This window comes from Photinus pyralis, unplaced genomic scaffold (assembly GCF_008802855.1).
Source record: "Photinus pyralis isolate 1611_PpyrPB1 unplaced genomic scaffold, Ppyr1.3 Ppyr1.4_LG1, whole genome shotgun sequence".
Taxonomy (NCBI): domain Eukaryota; kingdom Metazoa; phylum Arthropoda; class Insecta; order Coleoptera; family Lampyridae; genus Photinus; species Photinus pyralis.
The window spans coordinates 2,380,568-2,402,979 of NW_022170249.1; the positions used below are offsets into that span (position 1 = coordinate 2,380,568).

The 22,412-nt window shown below is 36.3% G+C and overlaps 2 protein-coding genes across 5 annotated transcripts; one reads left to right on the top strand and one right to left on the bottom strand.

Moving 5' to 3' along the window:
- The first annotated feature begins 79 nt into the window (after positions 1-79).
- LOC116159287 lies at positions 80-1,671 on the top strand. 3 transcript variants are annotated; one of them, XM_031472239.1, is made up of 4 exons: positions 80-828; positions 919-1,286; positions 1,339-1,454; positions 1,502-1,671. In XM_031472239.1, exons 1-3 carry the CDS (start codon positions 575-577, stop codon positions 1,443-1,445), a joined length of 729 nt encoding a protein of 242 aa, XP_031328099.1. In that variant the 5' UTR covers positions 80-574; the 3' UTR covers positions 1,446-1,454; positions 1,502-1,671. The 3 variants fall into 3 exon arrangements, with proteins under 3 accessions (XP_031328099.1, XP_031328100.1, XP_031328098.1); XM_031472240.1 differs by having other exon boundaries at positions 1,508-1,671; XM_031472238.1 differs by having other exon boundaries at positions 1,339-1,671.
- Positions 1,611-8,616, bottom strand: LOC116159286. Of its 2 annotated transcripts, XM_031472237.1 has the most exons (15): positions 8,194-8,616; positions 7,846-8,027; positions 7,267-7,331; positions 6,996-7,209; positions 6,753-6,935; positions 6,251-6,694; positions 3,369-4,510; positions 3,154-3,305; positions 3,021-3,104; positions 2,935-2,964; positions 2,505-2,534; positions 2,395-2,448; positions 2,007-2,063; positions 1,898-1,954; positions 1,611-1,852 (listed from the first exon to the last, which is right to left on the bottom strand). In XM_031472237.1, exons 1-15 carry the CDS (start codon positions 8,237-8,239, stop codon positions 1,674-1,676), a joined length of 2,919 nt encoding a protein of 972 aa, XP_031328097.1. In that variant the 5' UTR covers positions 8,240-8,616; the 3' UTR covers positions 1,611-1,673. The 2 variants fall into 2 exon arrangements, with proteins under 2 accessions (XP_031328097.1, XP_031328096.1); XM_031472236.1 differs by having other exon boundaries at positions 6,996-7,331.
- Positions 8,617-22,412: the final 13,796 nt, after the last annotated feature.

Here is a 22,412-nt window from a genome sequence, read left to right on the forward strand (position 1 = left end):
ATATATATATATATATACATATACGCAATAAGTAGTCACTTCCGTTACACAAACTGGCCGACCTGACTTCCACCAAAAGAAATACACCTAGATTTTTTTTCAGTCTATTAATAAGTTTAGGGGGATGTGCTTTATCAAGTTTTCTAAAGAGGGGAAGCGATTTCGCTTGTTTATTTTTAATATATATAATATATAACTGCAGTCATATTCTCTACCAATTCACTTCCGGTAAATGTGTAATATCTCTCTCGTTGTCACTTCCGGCGATGTTGCCACTACCTTTACTACTAACATTTGGGTAAATGCATTAACGTTTTACTCTATATTTTATAGTGAGTGTCATAATTAATTATTTTGGTGTCAACGAACATATCGCAAGGTAAGTGTAGGTACATGGGTTCAAGATGTACTGAGTCGATTATTGTATGGGATACTAATGTGAAGTGCATTTTCTAAGTTGCACATAATGATAAATTAAAAAAACGTTTCACCAAAATTTTTTTCACGTTTATAGGACTGTGTTCTACTGATTGGCCCACATTTCGTTATCATAACTGCAGTAGTGCTGTAGTCTATGTTTTGCAATGATTATGGTAAATTTGATATATCGCCATCCCCTAATCCAAACGGCTTTTGCATTGTAGAATTTTGTATGATATTATTATTTCTGCTTGGCTTTGTATTTATTAAGTTTTGTCCTATAATTGGATTTTTTTTCTGTTTGGGCATATATATTATTAATTGTTCTTTTTATTTATTATATTTTTCTCCATTTATGGCACTGTTCAGGCGTGCGGCAACAGCGACGGTCATTGGCACACCATGGGGGTAAGTTCTATATTTCATAATTTATAGGCATGTGTTTAGATTTTGTTTATGTTGTTTATAGTTTTTATATACTTAAGGACGTTTTTTTAGGTTAGAGTCGGATAGTGTAGTCGCTACATCACCTTTTATGCGCTTCATTCTGCGGTATTGTTCTAGCGTAGGGCATGATTCCAATATATGGGCATTGTTAGTGTATGATTATTATTATCATTACCATTGTCATTATCATGATCATCATCATGATGATTATCATACCATTATCATTGTCATTATTATCGTCATCGTCATGATCATTATCATCATTATCGTCATCATCATTATCATCATCCTCATCGTGATCGTTGTCGTGGAACATGATCATTATCATTATATTTTAATTTTGTCATATTTTTCTCCGTTAATAGCCCTGTTCCGGCGTGTGTTGACAGCGACTGTCATTGGAACACCGTGGAGTGGAGGTAAGTTCTACATTTGTTCTTTTTATTTTATTTAAAAGGTTTTATTTTTAAGTGACCGCAGCTGCTTTACGAACTCAACTTAACTTAAACTTCAGACCTAGAAGGACCAATAAAAGCTATAGCATATCCTGTTTAACACATCAAGGTTTCATACTATGATGCACGTGGGTAAGTCAAATTATGCCATTCGTTTTGCAGCTACCTATGTGTTGAAGATCTAGGTGCGTATCTACCAAATGTATATCAATCTACTTACTACCGCATAAGGTCTGTCGACTGTAGGTGCACAACATTAATTGTACTTAACTAGTAATAAAACAAACATTGTGGAAGAATAAAATAAAAATGTATTCTATTACGTAAAATAAAGGTAACATTTCTTGTAGTTTATAGTCCTTTTTTAGTTTTAATCAAATGTTGTAGCTTTGATTTGGTTACAATGACGCTTCTGTTTATTCCATTTCTTTCAAGAAATTCCTTTATGTCGTTCCCTGCTGGATAGGTACCTTTATTAATGTAGACACTGAACTCTTTTTTTAATAAATGAAGTTCCCGATTAGACCAATCTGGAAATTTAAATGTAGTAGTTAGCAAATTATGCTAATACTTACAGGTTCTCTGTCCACTTCTCTTTGGAACTTCAGCTACACTATCAGCGTCAATTAAATCTGAAAGCGATACCTATGTATATTTGGTTTCTTACTTCATAATCGAAAGTACCTGATGGTCTGTCCTGTACTATCCGAGATGTTTTTGGTGACGCATGGATCGGTAAATCTGAAAAAAAAATGTGTTTGGCTTAGTTTAATAGATATTTATGTATCAAGTACGCAAAATACCGTTTGAGCGAACAAATCGGTATTAAAGACGAGGCGACAGAGGAGCCGAGTCTATAATGAGATAAGTGCGCTAAAACGTTTTGCGTACGTGGTACATACAAAATTTTTTGGTAAAAGCTCTAAAAAAATAGTCTAAACTCTACCTATATGTTCTATCTGAAGTTATCACACTTTAAGTAGGCCGTTAAAGATTTATTTTGCGGACTCAAATGGATACGGAAAGTAACAATTTTGGAGAGCGTGTACCAAAAATTTATTTAGGTACCTACCTGATGGTATTTGCGGTACTGTCCGAGACCTTTCATTAGCTGCAACAGTTATATCTGAAAACGATATCAATTACATTTAAATTTCAATAAATGCTAGTTGGCAATGGTACCTGATGATAATTCCTCTTGGGGAGAGGAACCTAAAAGTATTAAATGTATAGATAAGTATTGTTTTAAATTAAGGGCCAGTTGTATAACGTCTGGTTGAACTTCCGGTTGAAATCAACCTGCGGTTGAACGTCAGTGATTGGATAAAATGTCAGCCATGATGAAAATAAGGCCCATGATTGACGTTCAACCGCAGGTTGATTTCCACCGGAGGTTCAAACTGACATTATACAACCGGCCATAAGAGAAATCCATTCCGCTACTACTGAAATAAAAATAACCGATCCAAAAAGCCGAAATATCCATCTATCAATACATTTATTCGCCAAATAAATTCCTTAGTTACGATTGTGCTAATGATGGCTTTATTGGTAGAATAGGTTATAGGTGATGGATATCTCGGCTCTTTAAAGAAATAGCATTTCTACTTACAGGGACTTCGATTTTCTCGATCATTCACATCTGAAAGTTCATAATATAGGTAAGTAAATGAAGGTTGTGGAAACAAAAAATAATACCATTAAATCCTGTATTTACAATCTCAATAGATCTTTCGTTTGCATAAAATCCTGGAGGCTCCTCACTTCTTTTATTTATTGTGCCTATAAATATTTTAATGTTTCACAGTAACTGAAATCTACCTAAATTTACCGTCAATTTTGTCTTCCTCCGCATATTCTAGGTTAAAATCTATAATTATCTCTTCCAACGACTTTCCTTTATATTCGATTGGCATAGATCCTTTCTCCATCATCATCAACAATTTTGACACCTTTGCAGTTTGGTAAATGTCAACCGGTAATCTAATACATTTAAAAAAGGTAAGTAGATGATATCTGATGTTTCAGTCGTTGCTTGTTACTTACTCATAAAACTCATCGTGAGTCTTTTGAGTATGCCCCATGAAATTTGCAAACTGTTTTGCCTCTTCTGGTTTTAAACTTAAAATTTGGGTTACAGTGGCAATCTGTTTCCGCAGGTTGTTACTTGAAATAGCTTTAGGGTTTTCAATTTGAATTTTTTTGCACAATGCCCGAATTGCCACATCACCTTTTCCCCATTTAATCGTACTGTCGGGCATGGCAAACACATAGTCATTGTTAGAGTCTAATATGTACTTGTTTCTCTCCGCTAATAAAACATTAATCATGTTTTGCAGTTCTTCAGGTATAAGTATGACAACAGCCCTCGAACCTTTACCGCTGTTGAGTACTCTCTTGTATTTTTGGGTCAATGATCTTTCCACATCCGTAAGTACATGGTCGAAATCTGTGTAGTTGCTCTTTTTATCTGATTTGTAGTCGCTGATCTTAAGATATTGAACGTCACCTATTCGGCGACGATTAAACAAAATTAGTAACGATAAGACACATTGTATTAATAATTTAAATGCGCGTTTATTCTCTTTTAAAAGTAGCTGGGATACGGAGTCATTTGCCAACTTAGTCACTTCGTCTCTAAACTTTTTCACGTCGCTCACCAATGGTAGTAATAGCGGCTTTTTCCAACGCTTTTCTTGAAGATCTTTATTAGCTAAAGACGAAATTTCTATGGTCCATCGCGATTCAACCAGTTTCTTAAAATTCTTAATATTCGTAAGCCAAACCTGGGCATCTTCCGCCGATTTACATCTGAAACCTTTACTTTGTTTTAATACCAGGTGTGTAAGTTCATCGCATGCTAATTTTAATGAGGTTCCTAGATGCATAGCCAAACTTGGAGTTTGAAATGACTTCTTTTCGTGGTCAAAACCACTAATCTTCCGAACTGCCATTAATACAGTATCGAAGTGTTTAGGATGCAATATATCTTTAAAATTAGCTTTATTATTATTGGTTATCATGCGAAAATTTAATAATATCCTTGAAAGTTCACGCATTCTATTACTGCATGAATAGGCCATTCTTTCACGCCTATGTTTTTTTAAATAAGACTCGCCAAAATTGGCTATTAAAAGATCCTTCTTCGCTTCAAAAGCAATGTCATCTGGTTTCATTATGTCAAACACCTAAAAAATCCTTGCTGTAGTCCAAATTCTAAGCTCTAGGAATTTCTTTTCAAGCCATAAATTGATAAATCTTAATATACATGTACAGGGTGTCTCTAAAAGGTCTGTACAAAGCGCTAGCATGGGTTCTTGGTATCAAAATAGGTCAATTTAACCCAACTTACCTCTATCCAAAAGTGCTTCGGTTAGGCGCTATCGACCGTCAAAGATCTTAAAAAAATCGTATTTTTTATGGTTTTACGGATGTGAATGTCTCATGTAAAAAGGGTCTTCATAATATCATTTTTTTAAATTGTAGCTGCTATGTAGATGGTAAAATACTGGCCATCCACATCTAAAGAGGTGTAAAACTTTTTAACGGTCATATTAACAGTTCTGAACTTTTACCCACAGTAAGACAGTTTAGTTTCAAGCATTTTTTGTCTCTTGATGAATTTCATTATCTGTGATGGTTTACGAAAAAAAAAAACTAAAATGATGCACGACATTTACAATAAGTATGAATGTTGCAATAGAAAATATCTGTGCAAGTTGGAAATAGAGGTAGGCTATGAACAATCGCATTGGTAGTGATCCCATTGCCATACATCATACCCCAGATCATACCTAAACTTATTTTTTTTTTTCGTAAACCATCACAGATAATGAAATTCATCAAGAGACAAAAAATGCTTGAAAATAAACTGTCTTCCTGTGGGTAAAAATTCAGAACGGTTAATATGACCGTTAAAAAGTTTTTTTATTTTACCATACCACCTACACAGCGGCTACAATTAAAAAAATGATATCATAAAGACCCTTTTTACATTCACATCCCGAATCCGTAAAATCCCCTTCCGATAAAATAAAAAGTACGATTTTTTTTAAAGATCTTTGGCGGTCGATGGCGCCTTACCGAAGCACTTTTGGATAGACGTGAGTTGGGTCAAATCGGCCTATTTTTATAAAGAACCTATGGTAGCGTGTTGTACAGACCTTTTAGAGGCACCCTGTATAGTCTTCGCATACGAGCATTATATGAGCAAACTTATTTTTTATACGTAGATTGTAGATACATTGGCATCTTGTAATGCTTCTCCAAGATTCAAAGAATAATTTTACATATGAAGTTCTCAATTTTTTAGTTTCGATTTTAATAGGGATTTGGTTGAAATATATGGAACTAAAATATATTTCAACCAAATCCCTATCAAATGATAATACCAAAATCTGAAGTTCCTACGTAAAATTTGGTTTCTATGCATCAGAGTTTTGCCTATTCCCCGACCAAGTTGGTAAATAAGTAAATGATGGTTTTTCTTAAATCATCCAAAATTTGTATTTCAAAATTCTTTCTTGCTGCATTTGTGAGAATTTTATACCTAGAAAATTGAATGTTGTTGAGATTTCTAAGAGACACAGGCGAAAGGACGGATAAAATACTCGCACCACTGTTTCTTAATCTATGAAAAATATGGTAATAAAACTTCAAGGAAGAGTTCAGTAGAAGGGTAGAATCTATCAGATTTCAAACTCGGAATTTTGCGCTCTTCCGATTTTAGGTGACTAGTTCACACATTTCTTTAGTGAAATGGGCATTAACGATATGACACATTGTACATCTCTTAGATAGCTCAGCAACATTTAATTTTCTAGGTGTAACATCCTCACAAATGTCGTTCGCATATATTATTGTTTTATTTTGCAGTTACTAGTAACTTATGGCTTCAAGAGAAATGTTACATTTTCAAGGTAATTTACCTGCTCTTTGACATTTAACTTGGAGAGAACGTTTGTAGGGTCCATAGCGCATGCAGTCACTGTTTGTGATAAAGACAAAATTTTGCTTTGATTCTTTTCGGAATCTTTTAAAAAACACGACTTTACATGGCGTTTTAAGTATTGTCTTGCAAATATTCCCTTGCAGTACGCGCAAGGGTAGTACTTAATTTTAATTTTCGGTTCCTTTACCAATTTTCTATTAGGGCGAACATTTCCATTTATAAATAATTCAAAATTAGTATCGTTACGTAAAATTGCAAAAGCACGGCGTCTTTCTTTGCTGTTTTTTGGCAATTGAAATATGGTGTGGACTTCTTGTTCACTACCATGATTTCTTTTAACATGCCGCATAAAGTTCAACGTGTTAATGTCTTCCTGGCAAAACTTGCAATGTACCACCTTCTTCTGGTTTTTCTTTAGCCGCTATTGAGAACATACTAGGTAAATTTATTCAACACACTACCTACCCGTTGATGCATACCTTCAGTACATTTGATAACGGTTCACGAACATTGTCTTCAATCTGAGGTCTAGCATCTGCACTTACGTGTGGTGATGGATGCTCATTTTGACGTTTGTCGATCATTAAAGTATCATTGATAAGATTAGTATCACCAGTATAAGGTAGATTGTTTAAAATTGATATGCCACTGTTAGTATGTTTCTACAAATAATCCTAAGTAATAAATATCTAACAATTCAACATCTAAAAGATTAGGTATACCGTGAAAATGGATACGTCCTGGTGTATAATTATACTACTACGACGTATATTTGCTAGTTTACCATGTGAATAATTTTCGTTACCCTCCTCGATAACGCTTTTAGTGAGATCATACGATACCTCCGAATTAGTAGATGTTGTATCGTCACTGTTCGGTATAAAATCGCGATCTAGATAAGAATCATCGACCGACGGCTCTGACCCTGATATGTGGCTGCAATTACAAGCGATTAAACCACAGGGTTTTGGTACTGGCTGAACATTCTCAAACTTTTCCTTAAAATCGGTTAACTTGTTATGGTGCCCATCATCAAAGTTGCTTTGATTTATCCAATCCTGTGGAAAAATAGCGCATGTACTGATGGTATGGAGGGGTACCCATGCAAATACTAAATTTCAAGCGCCTACGACCTTTCGTTCAAGAGTTATTGTGCATACGGATAGACGGACGGACGTAGGCACGATTTTATGAATGTCCTATCTGGTCCTTACATAGCTAACATATATTGGTCAAAATCAATATATTCATGGCCAAAAATTAACTTGGGTCTCGATACGATCATTGTGACTCTTTTTGAACGAAATTGGCGCATTAATTGGCTAAATCCATGTGATCACAGGAAATTCATACAATCGATACAATGATTTACAAATTTATCGAGGAACAGCATTTTTCGGTTTCCATAAAGAAACTGACGGATAAATGCGCATTGTGATTAAATTTAAAGTGATTAGTCAGAGAAACGAAATCTTCACTCCGCATTTTAGGAGTGAAAATAGTACCTTGCCTCTGATTTCAGGAAAACTATGTTAAAATTGTTTCATAGATAGAAAAATAATAAGATCTTACGATAGTTTTTGCAGTACTGCTGCATACATCCAGTGGTGGCTCCAAAGGCGGAGTAGAACTTTGGATGTTCAAAACATCCGAAGATGTGGGTACATCACAATTATCTTCTGGTGGCTCCAAAGGCGGAGTAGAACATTGGATGTTCAAACCATCCGAAGATGTGGGTACATCACCATTACCCTCTATATAGAAGAATAAAAAATAAACACATAATTAAATGGCAAAACACGTCATGCTGTTTGTTGCTAAAAATTTCCTTTGAAATAAGAGTCAGAATGATAAACCGTTATGAATTTAATAATACAATATCAGCAATTCTCAGTTAAATATAGAAATACATCCACTTACCCTTATTTAGTACAAGTTTAAGTAATTTTCTTCCTCTGGTTATCATGACAAAATAAAACTTTACCGACAAATTTAACGGACGTGTTTACGTTAACACCACGTATAGCAAAATGTATTTGGATTCACAGAAACATGGATGCCAAATTTCGGATGTGACATGGTACACTTTATATGACGGAAGTAACTACGTATAGCATATGAAAACCATATAAGCGATGGTGGCGATAGTGGCATATATGAGAACTAAGTCCAAACTTAACCGATAAGTTTAACACGTAGCCACTTCCAAGCTATTTTTCTTATATGGCATGCCAATGACCTCTATAAGCGAAATTAGCTAACAACAAGGAAAAACGTAGTCACTTCCGAAATTGGAAGTGACTACGTAAAAATGGAAGTGACAACGAATGTTGTGTATCTATTTTGGAAGTGACTTCGTATTGTGTATATGTATATATATATATATGAACTTTCTTAAATTTAAAAAGAAGTATTTAAAAAAAATATCATATTGCATAAAAATTGTAAATATATATATATATCATATATATATGTGTGTGTGTGTGTGTGTGTGTGTGTGTGTGTGTGTGTGTGTGTGTGTGTGTGTAATTTATTTTTAGGAGAAATTCGACTGGCTGCGTTTGTTGCAGAGCATAACTTGTCATTTAACATTATGGACCATTTAGTAAAAACAATTTCGGCGATTTGTCCGGATTCTAAAATAGCTCAAAGTATATCCAGCGGAAGAACGAAGACCACCGCTGTTGTGAAGAATGTTATTGGCAGGAAACACCACGAAAATCTATGCAATCACCTACGTAATAATAAATTTTCTGTAATCATAGACGAATCCACAGATAGAAGCACTACGAAACATCTTTGCGTTACGGTGCGATGTATTATGAATGATCAGGTTCGCGATTTATTTTTTGATTTAATCAAACTTTCAGGCGCTGACGCTATAACATTGCATAAATCAATTAAAGATTTATTTGAGATTAATGGCATTCCTTATAAAACTAATATGATTGGTTTTGCGGCTGATGGTGCCAACGTAATGATGGGTGAGCATCATTCCGTCATGTCACTATTAAAAGAGGAAATTCCGTCATTATACGTTATGAAATGCATATGCCATTCATTCCACTTGTGTGCGTCATGTGCGTGCTTAAAATTACCCCGATTCGTTGAAGATTTGACAAGGGATATCTACAATTATTTTTTTCTATTTCGGTGTCACAATGATGATTTTGTACAACTGTTTTCGAGTTGTACAAAGACAGTGATTATAGTCGTTTTTTTTTGGTAACTCATCTCTTAAGTTGGCAGTTACTAGTTAGTACAAGTAGGTACTTCGTTGGGTACTTCCATGTTTGAACTTCAAAATGTCAGTCTTACTACGCTGCCAACCTAAAACTTAACGGCATAAAAAGTGTTCCCAACATAAAACATGTTAGTTCTAATGTTCCCTATAGTTTCTGATAATGATTTTTTTAAATTAAATTAAAGCACCGAAATAGAAAAAATAGTATGAAAAACGCGTGTTACAATGCTTTATTGTAATACTCCTATCTTGCGGACACTCGTGGCTACGCTTCGCGTCGCCACTCGTGCCACAAGATAGTCGTATTACAATAGGTCGCATTGTAACACTTGTCTTTCAATATACTATTCGTCTAGTCCAAAACGAACATCAGAATTTAAAGAATTTCAGATATTTTGTAATGTAAAAATGCATAAAATATTGCATCCATCACAAACCCGGTGGCTATCTGTACAGATGGTTGTAGTAGAATATTAGAGCAATATGATCCATTAAGACTGGCTCCGTAAAGTTAGCACCAACATGTAAGGCACAAACAATTTAATGATAATACGTCGATTGTGCTTCGTTTGTGCTTGTTTGTGCGATACATTTTAAAGTCAACACCCGCACCAATATTATGTAATTTCAATTTTTATTATGCGGGTGCCAACTTTTACGTGGCACCCAAAAGGTTAACGAATTAAAATTGTAATATGCTTATTCGTTTGTGCTTCGTTTGTGTTTGTTTGTGCCTTACATTGTAACATCAAAACTCTTACCGTTACTGAGTAATAGAATTTTCAATTATGCGGGTGCCAACTTGTACACAGTACCCAAAAGGTCAATGAACTAAAATTGTCACCCGCTTATTTGTTTGTGCTTCGTTTGTGCTTGTTTGTGCGTTACATTGTAACATCAAAAGTTTCACCGTTACTGAGCAATAGGTACAACTTTCAATTATGTGGGTGCCAATTTACACGTAGCACCTAACAGGTTAACGCATTTATTTACAAATTCTTTTGGGAAAACAGCGAACCGAAAACAGAAAAAGACGCTCTCGTCGTCCGCATATATTTATATATACGTAGACTTTAATTACTTGTTTCTTACTATTAGCACAATAAGGTACAAAATCATTGTTCCGAGTCATTTAATTAGCTGTAAGTTCTGATTAGGTTCAGATTTGCATCCTGTATTTTGCGTAATTTACTTGTATTCGTATTGTTAGTTTTATGACAAATGTAATACTGTCAGTTAGTCTTAAGTTAGATTTAAGTATTCACGGAATTTTTGGGTAAACTTAATCCCTTACCGTTACCTTTCCCAGAAGGACTTGCCAGTTACGTCTTTTCGCGGACCTATCTGTTGAAGAGACAAAATCGTGTACTGAGTACGGACCTGGACAAAGTTTACACGCTCAATTGCGTTTTGCGCATGCTTTCTTTTTAATAGAAGTTCACGTTTTGATAAGAACGATATAAGTTGTACTTATGCAATTTGCAAATAAATCCTTTTTTCTTTTTACTTGAATTAATCTTAACAGGTTATGTGCCCAGATGCGCTAAAAGGTGCGAAAAGTAAATAAGAAGTCGTAACTTTGTAAGGTTTAGTTGTAAACAGTGCTAAGTATCTGGTAGTTTGTTTCGCGCGCGGTATCGTCACAAAATGTCGGACTTTAACTTCAAGGCTCACATAGAAAAGTTGGAGGGTGCTTCGAATTGGAGTCAATGGCGAAAACAGGTTGAACTTTTGTTAAAACATCAGGATGTTTTGGATCTGGCCATCGGGACGCGAGCATCACCAGCGGGACCTTCAGCGAATGCGGATCAAGCGGTTATTTCAAAGTATCAAGCGGATTTGAAAACGTTCAACAAAGATGATGCTTTAGCACAGCTGATTCTAGTAAGTAGCATGAACAAGACAAATTTAAATTTGGTTGCTACTTGTGAAACTGCTAATCAAACGTGGGAAAAGCTGTTGTCTGTGTATGAGCAAAGTTCAGGGCAACGCGTAGATCGGCTGATGGAGCAGTTTTTCAGCAACGATAGGACTCCAGAGGAAGACATTGCTACACATATCGCAAAGCTGCAGAGAGATTTCCAAGAAATGAATGATGAACTCAGGCGGTTGGTGAAAACAGAACTCCCGGACCTAGTGCTAATGAGTAGGATCATGTCGACGCTACCTTCTGAATATTTTGAATTCAAGAGCGTGTGGGAATCTGTCCCAGTGGAAGATCGCACCTTAAATAAATTAACCGAAAGACTTCGCTTAATTGAAATGCGTTTACCGGCGAAATCTAAAAACGTGGGCGCTTTCGTGGCCAAGGGTGGTGATAAAAAGCAGGCGAATAACTATCCCAAGTCGGAACCGAAATGTTACCGGTGTCATCAAGCAGGACATTTTGCAAAAAAATGCCCCAAGAAAGGGAGCGGAAATTCCGCGGGAAATTCGTCCGAATCACGCGGCAGGAGGTCATCCGGGTTTGATTCAAGAGCCGACGGTGATGCTTTCGTAGGTGCGGAAAAATCTAACAAGGACGCGAATGCAGAATTGTGGTTAGCGGATTCAGGAGCTAGTGCGCACATGACCAGGCATAAAAGTTATTTTATAAACTTTGAACCGTTCTCACTTCCAAAAACGGTGCAAGTCGGGAACAGCGAGAAAATTTTCGCGTATGGTCAGGGTCAAATAAACGTTGAAATGTTTGTTAATGGCGAGTGGCGCAGGAATCATTTAAATAACGTGTGGTTAGTTCCGGATATCGAACGAAATTTACTTTCAATAGGACAAACTATAAGTAATGGATATCATTTTGAAGCTAACTACGGGGGATGTTACTTTAAGAAGGACGGTAGTGTTCGATTATCAGGCAAGAAATTGTCGAACGGGTTGTATGCCCTAAATATTCGAGTTCGAAAACCGGAAGCGGCAGCAGAAGTGCATGTTGCATCAACAAAGGAAACGTTGCAATTATGGCATGAGCGTTTCGCACATCAAAGTAAGTCGCATGTAACACATTTTCTTAAAGAAAAGGGCATCGAGGTGGAGGCACATGAAGAGTTTTGTGCAGGATGCGTGTTTGGTAAACACAGTCGCGCCAGTTTCCATTCTCGAAAAAACAGACCTACGGTTCCAGGAAAAATAATACACGCGGACGTTTGTGGACCGATGCAGGAGGAATCGTTAGGAGGGGCCAGATATTTTGTTTGCTTCAAAGACGATTTTTCGAAATTTCGTCGAGTGTTCTTTATGAAAGCAAAAAGTGAGGTACCCGAGTGTTTAAAAATATTCGTAAACGAGGCGACCGCGATTGGTGTTAAAATTGAACAATTTCTATGTGATGGTGGCAAGGAATTTGACAATTTTGAAGTGCGAAAATGTTTAGAGTCGAAAGGTATCACACTCAGAATAACAATGCCGTACACACCCGAACAAAATGGGTCAGCAGAACGTGAAAATAGGACCTTGGTAGAAAGTGCGAGAACGATGATCCATGCAGGAAATTTTCCGATTAAATTGTGGGCGGAAGCCGTCAACACAGCGGTGTATGTACTGAACAGGACCGGACCGACGCAAGTGAAGGATAAGTCACCAATGGAATTGTGGAAAGGCAGTCAAACTGTGAGTGTACATAATTTTGAACATCTGCGTATTTTTGGGACACAATGTTTTGTGCACGTACCAAAACAAACAAGAAAAAAATGGGACAAAAAGAGTACGGAAGGCATTTTCGTCGGATACTGTGGCGAGAAAGATGGCTTTCGAGTGTGGATCCCGGAAAGTAACAAAGTTCTCCGAAGTCGCGATGTCATTTTCGGGAAGGAGAAGATTGTGTCTGAGAAGACTCAAATAACAATGACCTTGACACAGAAAAATTCCGAAGAATCTGAGGAAAATTCGGATTCGGATAACAACGAGGGCATCACGGACGATGTTTCGCAAGAAACTGAAAAGTCGCAAAGAAGAATAATCAGGCCACCCAAGTACTTGGAAGATTATGTTTATTTTGCGGCGTGTGATATACCAACAACGGTGCAGGCAGCGATTGCTTCTGAAAAATCCGAAGAGTGGCGCAATGCCATGAATGAAGAAATAGCTTCGCTAAAGGAAAACGAGACGTGGAAACTCGTTGAACCACCTCAAGGTAAGAAAATTCTAAATAACCGTTGGGTGTTTCGCGTAAAGACAAATTCGGAAGGTGATCTCGAACGATATAAAGCGCGTTTGGTTATAAAGGGGTGTTCACAAAGATTCGGGGTTGATTATGAAGAAACATTTAGCCCGGTGGCGCGTTTCGATACCGTTAGAATTTTATTGTGCACGGCCGCGCTTAAAAGTATGCATATGATGCAGTTCGATGTAAAAACGGCCTTCCTATACGGACATTTAGAGGAAGAGGTTTACATGAAACAGCCGGAGGGCTACGATGACGAAACCGGACGTGTGTGTAAACTATATCGTAGTTTATATGGCCTAAAACAGGCACCGCGTTGTTGGAATAAACGATTAGTCAGTTTTTTAAACAAACATTCGTTTAACCAAAGTGCAGCGGACCCGTGTTTGTTTTGGTGCGAAGTAAATAATCAATATATGTTCGTGGTAATTTATGTTGACGATGGTTTGGTAATAGGGACGAATTACACTGACCTTTGCTTATTTATTTCTAAATTAGAAAATGAGTTTCGGATTACCGTGAACGAGAATGTGGGATGCTTTTTAGGTTTGCAAATAACACGAAAAGAGGACGGTGCTATTTTTGTAAACCAGTGCGCTTATATTAAAAAGGTGTTGGAACGATTTAATATGCTAAATGCAAATCCGGTAAAGACACCCGCGGAGCTTGTGGGAACGAGCGATCTCGGTAATAAATGCGCGTTATCCATTCCATATCGAGAAGCAATTGGGGCCCTTTTATATTTATCAACAGGAAGTAGGCCAGATATTGCTTACGCGGTAAGTACAGCAGCCGAAGCTGTTGAAAATCCGTGCGAGGGGCACTGGACGGCTGTAAAGAGGATTCTGCGTTACCTGAAGGGAACTATGGAGATGGGTTTGTTATATAAAAACAAAGGAGAAGGCGATTTACTTCGGATATACAGCGACGCTGATTATGCCGGCGATGAGTCCACCAGAAGGTCGAGAACCGGGATCGTATGCATCTATGGTGACGGCGCCGTGACATGGAAAAGCCAAAAGCAACGCAGCGTCGTCCTCTCGACAACAGAAGCGGAATACGTAGCAGCCTGCGAGGCCACTAAAGAAGCAATATGGGTCAACGTACTCATCGGTGAAACCACCAAGGAAAATCATATTCCCACTTTATTTGTGGACAACGCGAGTGCCATCAAATTGTGTAAAAATCCTGAGTTTCACAAACGGTCAAAACACATTGACGTGCGTTTTCATTTCATCCGGGAAAAATACAACGAAGGTGCCATTCAAATACGGCACGTGCCTGGAAGCGATCAAGTTGCAGACGTACTAACGAAACCGTTAAGTCGCGAAAAATTTGAAAAGCATAGGTCAAATTTAGGAGTTGTTTTTCTATTCAGAGCAGCCGATTTTGAGAGGAAGTGTTGAAGAGACAAAATCGTGTACTGAGTACGGACCTGGACAAAGTTTACACGCTCAATTGCGTTTTGCGCATGCTTTCTTTTTAATAGCAGTTCACGTTTTGATGAGAACGATATAAGTTGTACTTATGCAATTTGCAAATAAATCCTTTTTTCTTTTTACTTGAATTAATCTTAACACTATCATCTTTTACTTTGCAATGTTGCTCAAATTTCGCTGATCTATACACTTGTCTTGTTAGAGTTAGTTACTATACTTTCAACGGTAATTGATACTGGCGACGGTCTGGCATATTTTGTTGGTGCAGTAAAATTTGCCTGTATTTTTTAACATACCTATTTAATGTGCCAGTGGTGTCTTTTTAAAACGCATTCGATAATTAATTATAAAAATGCCGCGACGTAGAACTGTGCCTAAAGCTATATTAATTCACGTGTTATCGCAAAATATAGACGAAGTGGTTAAAAGTAGATGTCACAAGTCAGCCCAAATTTGGAAACAATTAAGCGCAAGTTTAGATGGCTTAATGTCAGCAAATTATATTTATACCATTGTGAGGGAGAACAGAGACAATATTTTATCTGAAATAGGTATGAGCAAAGATGACTATAATGTACAGGTAAGAATATGTTTTTGTTGTACCTCAAATTAAAAAAAATCTGAATATTAATGCGCCAATTTGTAAAATTTCTAGTACCTTTAAAAAGAAAGTAGATATGTACTTCGTCTTGGATCTATACTTAATAGTTCCCGAAATGCTTCCGTTTGAACGTTCAGAAAGGGGTCAAAACAAATATTTTTTCCAAATGAACCGAGGATCAGCAACGTTTCGTTTGAGACCTACCCTTAAGAAAGTGCTGAAATTTGCTTTAATTTTTTTCTCAGCAACCCTAAGACATACAGAGATAATTTGCGCGTCTTTGGTTAAGTTTTTGGGTATGTCAATTCCAAAATGCGAGCATTTTTCAGAAAATCCCACTCCAAGATGGCGCACCCCTAAATGGGGGTATGAAAACAAATTTTGATCTCAAAAAATTTTGTATTTGGGCGTTTTGAACATGAAAATTGTCGGAATTGCCAGGGCCGTGCCGCCCATGTGTGCGAAGTGTGCGGCGCACACAAGCGCCAAAGTAATAGGGGCGCCAGATCAAATGCTTGAAAGTTTGAAATTGATGACTTGCGTAGAAAAATTGTCATGTTGTACAAATTTAAATGCCGAAAGTAATAGAAGTTTTAAAATTTATATGCTGGCTGACTATACTAAGCGCTTGTGCTTATACAACCAATATAAGTAAAAATAAATGAACAAATTTATTATAAAACATAATGTTGCTTTCCCAAAGATATACAACAAAAAAATTTTTTTTTGGAAAGACGACGTTATTTTTTATAATATCATATTTCCAAATAAGAAACATTAGGTACTACGTTAACAAATCTAGTAAACACATTTATAGTAGAAGCTATATTAGATTAGGTTACATATAACGATATAACACTAAAATGTTTTTTAAATACATATAGAACAAAAGGTTAGGGAGTTATATACGTTACAGCTGAAAAATTTGTTATCTTTTGTTTTGGAAAAACCGCTTTTTTTTTAAAATGAAGCATTGTTAATGACAATGTACAAGATTACAGCAATCAGATTACATATGCGCAAAATTTAATAAACTTAGTATAGGTATGTGTGTAACTCGTGACCGGCTAAATTAATTTGGCTTTTGCAAACTGTATTAATTTATGTTACTCATGTTTACCTTGTGAAGGTCCATTTTATTCTAAGATAGAAATAAAACTCAGTCTTCTCTTCACTAAAAAACGTATTTTTTATTTGACTCGTTTCGACAAACTAAGCTGTCATTGTCAAAGTAAATATAAAATTAAATTTTGAAACAAGCATGTTTGATTTTTGTAAATATGTAAGGTGATCTTTGTTTTTTATGCAAACTGTTCAAAATAAAGTTTAATAAAAATTTTTAGCGCAAAACGGACGGACAGACACATAAGTGCGGACAATAACTTTTTTCTAAAATAGAAACTTGCTAAAAACTAGTTTAAGTGGTGTGGACTTTGGTTATTCCCACATAGCACACAAAATATCTCAAACATTCCCACAATATATGCAATTAGTTGCAATGATATGTATGTGTAGGTATTCAATATTTATTAATTGTTAATGTATACATAAAAAGATTACATAAGCTGTACAATGTAACAATTTACAATGTTATTATAATTTAAGCAGTTTTTGTTATCAATTATCATCAATTATTGACATCATCCCGTTATTGTCTCATTACCATATCTTTTTAGTTTTTCCTCATCAAATTCGGAACTACATACAAATTGTGTTTACATTAAAAAAAAACTATTTACTTTCAAATATATATATTCCATTGATCCATTTAAGTTGGTGTTTCTTTTCCTATTTGACTGTGTTGTTTCGATTCCTGGCTGCGCTAATTTATCCTGTTTGTGAAGCGAGAGCAGGATTGCCTAATTGTTGTGGAAAATAAAGCTTCTGGCACCCTATCTAATTTTTCTCTAATTAAGGAACCTCGACCCACCGACGAGCAAGGCCGGCAACATACTCTTGTCCATCGCCAGGACTTTGAAATTTGTATTTTTCTGTATTGTTTCTTGCTGTTATCTTTTGTACGTGACAATGTTACAAATTTAATTCGTTAACCTGTTAGGTGCTACGTGTAAATTGGCACCCACATAATTGAAAGTTGTACTTATTGCTCAGTAACGGTGAAACTTTTGATGTTACAATGTAAGGCACAAACAAGCACAAACGAAGCACAAACGAATAAGCATATTACAATTTTAATTCGTTAACCTTTTGGGTGCCACGTAAAAGTTGGCACCCGCATAATTGAAAATTTTATTACTCAGTAACGGTAAGAGTTTTGATGTTACAATGTAAGGCACAAACAAGCACAAACGAATAAGCATATTACAATTTTAATTCGTTAACCTTTTGGGTGCCACGTAAAAGTTGGCACCCGCATAATAAAAATTGAAATTACATAATATTGGTGCGGGTGTTGACTTTAAAATGTATCGCACAAACAAGCACAAACGAAGCACAATCGACGTATTATCATTAAATTGTTTGTGCCTTACATGTTGGTGCTAACTTTACGGACCAATTAAGACTATATTTTACCGATGCAGTTTCTCAACGTGATATTTTGGCGACAGAAAATATTTTAAGTAAATTAAACGATCCCGTAACAAGGTTATTTTTAGAATTTTTAGAATTTGTTTTGCCTTTTTTTAACGATTTAAATAAACGCATGCAATCAGAAAGGCCCCAAATTCATTTAGTGTATAAACATGTAAGCAGTATTTTATCCACTTTTTTTGATTTTTACATCAAGCGTGATTATTTGTTAAAAACGGCAGATGTAGACTTTAAAAATCCCAGATATTTTTTAGATCTAAAGGATATTTATTTTGGTGCAAATGTCGCAAACAGATTATTGCAATGCAATTGGGACGAAAACCAATTAAAATTTTTTAAACTTCGCTGTTTAGATTTTTATATTGAAAGTTGTTGGCAAATTTTGAAACGTTTTCCGCTAAAAGGCAACATTTAAGTTTCTTAGATCCTGAGGTAGTTAAACAAGGAACCATAGCTTCTATTGTTGATATTGCTAATATGTTTCCGAATTTAGTTACCCCAGAGAATCTTCAAACGTTAGATAGTGAATGGCGCCTATTGCCGAACACTAATGAAATAAAGAACTTTCCAGACGATGTCGAATTATTTTGGTTGGAGGTAAAAAAAATGATCTTGGGTGATAAAACTCCAATGTTCAAGACTTTAACTACATTTGTTTTTGAAATATTGTGTTTTCCACATGCCTCGGCAAATGTGGAGAGGATTTTTTCGGAGATAAATTTAAATAAAAGTAATCAAAGAAATGCTTTGTCCACTGAAACTTTGGTAGGGTTATTGCGTGCTAAACAGTACCTAGACAACAACACTTGTTACTATTTTACTGTACACGATAATTTATTGCCGTTAATGACCAAACAAAACTTGTATTTAGATTAAGTTGTAATTTTCTATTTTGCAAATAAATACTACCGAATTTATACGAAATCTACCGAAAAATATTTCATCAACTACCGATTTTATTCCTCATCTGGTTGGCAGCACTGCAAAAAGGCGAAATATAATAGTGGTCAAGAATACTTAAATACTAAAAACAAACTGGTGCCTAAGAGAACACTCAAAAAACCTTTTAACGAAAAGTGCCGTTACAAATGCTACAAGGTGTTTTCGGGAGAGGAGAGGGGGCGCATTTTAAAGTCATTTTGGGAGATAAACAACGCAAACAATGTCCGAGTGTACAAGAAGTTTTTTATGGTAACTCTTGGAATTTGCGATACAATGATCCGCACTACTATTAAAAAACGTGATCCTAATTCAATTATGCAGTCAGACCAGCGCGGAAAGCATCAAAAACAGAAAACGTTTGATCCATCTCTCAAGGAGAAATTATATGAATTCAATTCCGAGAGTTGAATCGCATTACGTGAGGAGCGCCAGACCAAACGAGAGTATTTTGAAGGATCATTAAATATTGCATAGTAGGAGGGATATTAATTTTATTCACGTATATAAATAGAGTAGCTTCAAACGAAATATTTAAATACAGAAATCTTTATACCGTTTGTATAAAGAAAAGTGTAACGAAGAATACTCTATTGCTGAAAATTTTTTTATGAAAATGTGTGTACCGAGTTCAATATGGGTTTTCATATATCCAAAAAAGACAAACGTAGTACCTGCTTGCGAATGCTACAAAAATTCTAACGAGAAAGAGAGAAAACTAAAAGAGACAACAAACATCTGAGAGATACAGAACGTTCTAGAGAAGAAAGGGCAAAGGATGTTGAAGATGCTAAAAGTGAGAAAAATAAAATTGTTGCTGTATACGATCTATGTACAAGCAGTTCTCCCTACTCCATCTGGAGAGATTACTTTTTATTACACGAGCAAGTTCGCAACTATAATTTTACCGTATACGACATTGTGCCCAAACAAGGTTATTGCCTACGTAGGGGATGAAACCTATGCCAAACGTGGTGCCAAAGAAATCGGAACTTTTATTCTAAACTTTCTCGAACAAAATGCTGATGGAAGAAACTTCTTTGCAGACAACTGCGCAGGACAGAACAAGAACAATGCCATGTATTTGTATGCTCTGTCAAAGTACAACATCTCTAGTATCCACAAATATCTCATAACAGGGCATGCAGAGAATGAAGGCGACAGTGTGCATTCCTGCATTGAGCGTGAGAGAAACAGAATTTTGAAGAGTGGTCCGATATACATACCCTGTCAATGGATACCTGTCATACGCTTGGCCAAGAAGAATGGAAAACCGTGTATAATTCAAGAACTTGCCACGTCTGATGTACATGATCTCAAGCAACTTTCTGAGGATCTAGGAAACAATTTTGGTGTAAACCTAGCAAAAGAGAAGGTCTTATGGAGTAAAATCCTGAATTGTAGAAAAGGCGCCATACTCTTGTGTACTATAAATACAATTATGATGATGTAGAATACTATGACATTGACATTAGGGGTCGTAAGAGCAGCTGGTCCAAAAGCACCGTGCTTAAACGGGCCCATAAGGATCTACCAAAAATATCAGAAGCATGTATGTAGGGATTGTGCAAGTTAATGATTGGCACGCCTGACAGTTGCCCAGAATGCATGTCTTGAGTTGTAAGCACGTTTCAATTATCACTCATCTCTTTCAATATAAAATGTTCAAATAAAGAATACTTATTATTTAAGTATAAAGGCCCTCCTGTAACATTACCAATCAGTGATAACGTACAACCGATACTATGTAAGGCCAGACGGATGCCATTTGCATTATTACCCAAAATTGAAATGGAACTGCAAAAATTATACCAACAGGGCATTTTAGAACCGATAACCCACACACGATGGTGTACGCCAATCGTTCCCGTTGTTAAAAAGGATTCCAGCATAAGAATATGTGGCGATTATAAACAAACCTTAAACAAGGCGCATTGCGTACTGACGTTTAGCCAATTCCAGCCATTAATACTTATTATCAGGTAATTGAACCGAACGGGGGTCAATTGTTGACCGTTCGCAACACAGAATGTTGTACGTAAATTTGCGAAGCAAGCCCTTTCCTAATTTTTGAGCACCCTCATCTTTGCGTATACGTAACTTTTTGTTCGCATTTTTGCGAGCGGGGTAGATGAGCGGACGTCAAGCGTAGTATACGTTTTGTGCAGTGTGGTGTAACGTCTAAACGTCGGCGTGCGCGCGGAAAATTGGGGGGAGAAAGTAGACTGGGAAACACGCGGTTGCGTTAAGCAAAAAGGAAAGGGAGAAGAGAAAAGTATGAGAGAGTGTGTTTGTAGCGGAGATTAAAGAAAGGCGTTTAAGAGAAATTGCGAATCGACTGGGGCCCGAGAATTGCATTAGAAGAAATAATAATTGTTGTAATTGGCCGTCCAAAAATTTAACAACGGACCAAGTTAACGCGAGCCATTTTCCATCTATAGTAAGTAAAAGAAGGGCGTTCGTGTCCATTCCTATACTGCGTAATTTTTAGGGCTTTCTTTACCCCAATGTGCATAGAAGATAGAATGTAGATAGATTGGAAGTAAATCCGAAGCACGGAGAGTGAATACCGAGTCGTTTCGATATTGAACTAATCAGCATCTTTGTCAGCATTCAGCGACCTCCAAATTTAATCAAGAGCCTGCTCCGCCAGCTCGGCTGTACACAATTCCTTTCCGGAAAACCCACAAACAGATAAGAAAGAACGCCGTGTTCATAATTGTTTATACCTGAGTTATCACCCAATTAACCATCATTCACCTCATTTCATTCACCATTAGTACAGCATAATTCTAACCACCATCAATCGTAACTTTGTGATATAAGTAAATCAATTAAGTGTTAGGTTAACTTTGTAATCAATAATACGTGTCGATTTATCTGTCGGTTGGCATGTGAGTTAAAGACAGATTGGCGCCCAAAAATTATGTAATAAATTTAAATGAAATTGTAAATATTTGTATCCACGATCCCGCCACCCCCAGGAACTGAGTAGAGCCAGTGGCACCATTAAACTCATTTTTTTTCTAACGTCACACAGTGCCGCCCAGCACGTGGGGCCCGATTTGTGTTATATAGAATTTACGTTCAAAATATCAAAAGGATTTTGGTTACCGCGTTATATAGAATTAAAACCTAGTTTTTGAAATCATGATGGAATATTTGGGAATGAGGCCCGTAGATCTTCGCACAGAAGAATTAAAT

Bases quoted from the DNA above. Each gene is read 5' to 3' on its own strand.
- LOC116159287 (XM_031472238.1), top strand. From the start codon at position 575: ATGTTTTGCAATGATTATGGTAAATTTGATATATCGCCATCCCCTAAT. The intron at 829-918 runs GTAAGTTCTATA...ACGTTTTTTTAG, and splicing joins GTCATTGGCACACCATGGGG to GTTAGAGTCGGATAGTGTAG. The intron at 1,287-1,338 runs GTAAGTTCTACA...TTTATTTTTAAG, and splicing joins TGGAACACCGTGGAGTGGAG to TGACCGCAGCTGCTTTACGA.
- LOC116159286 (XM_031472236.1), bottom strand. From the start codon at position 8,239: ATGATAACCAGAGGAAGAAAATTACTTAAACTTGTACTAAATAAGG. The intron at 4,511-6,250 runs GTAAATTACCTT...AGGATTTTTTAG, and splicing joins AGTTAAATGTCAAAGAGCAG to GTGTTTGACATAATGAAACC. The intron at 2,064-2,394 runs GTAGGTACCTAA...TTTTTTTTTCAG, and splicing joins AGTACCGCAAATACCATCAG to ATTTACCGATCCATGCGTCA.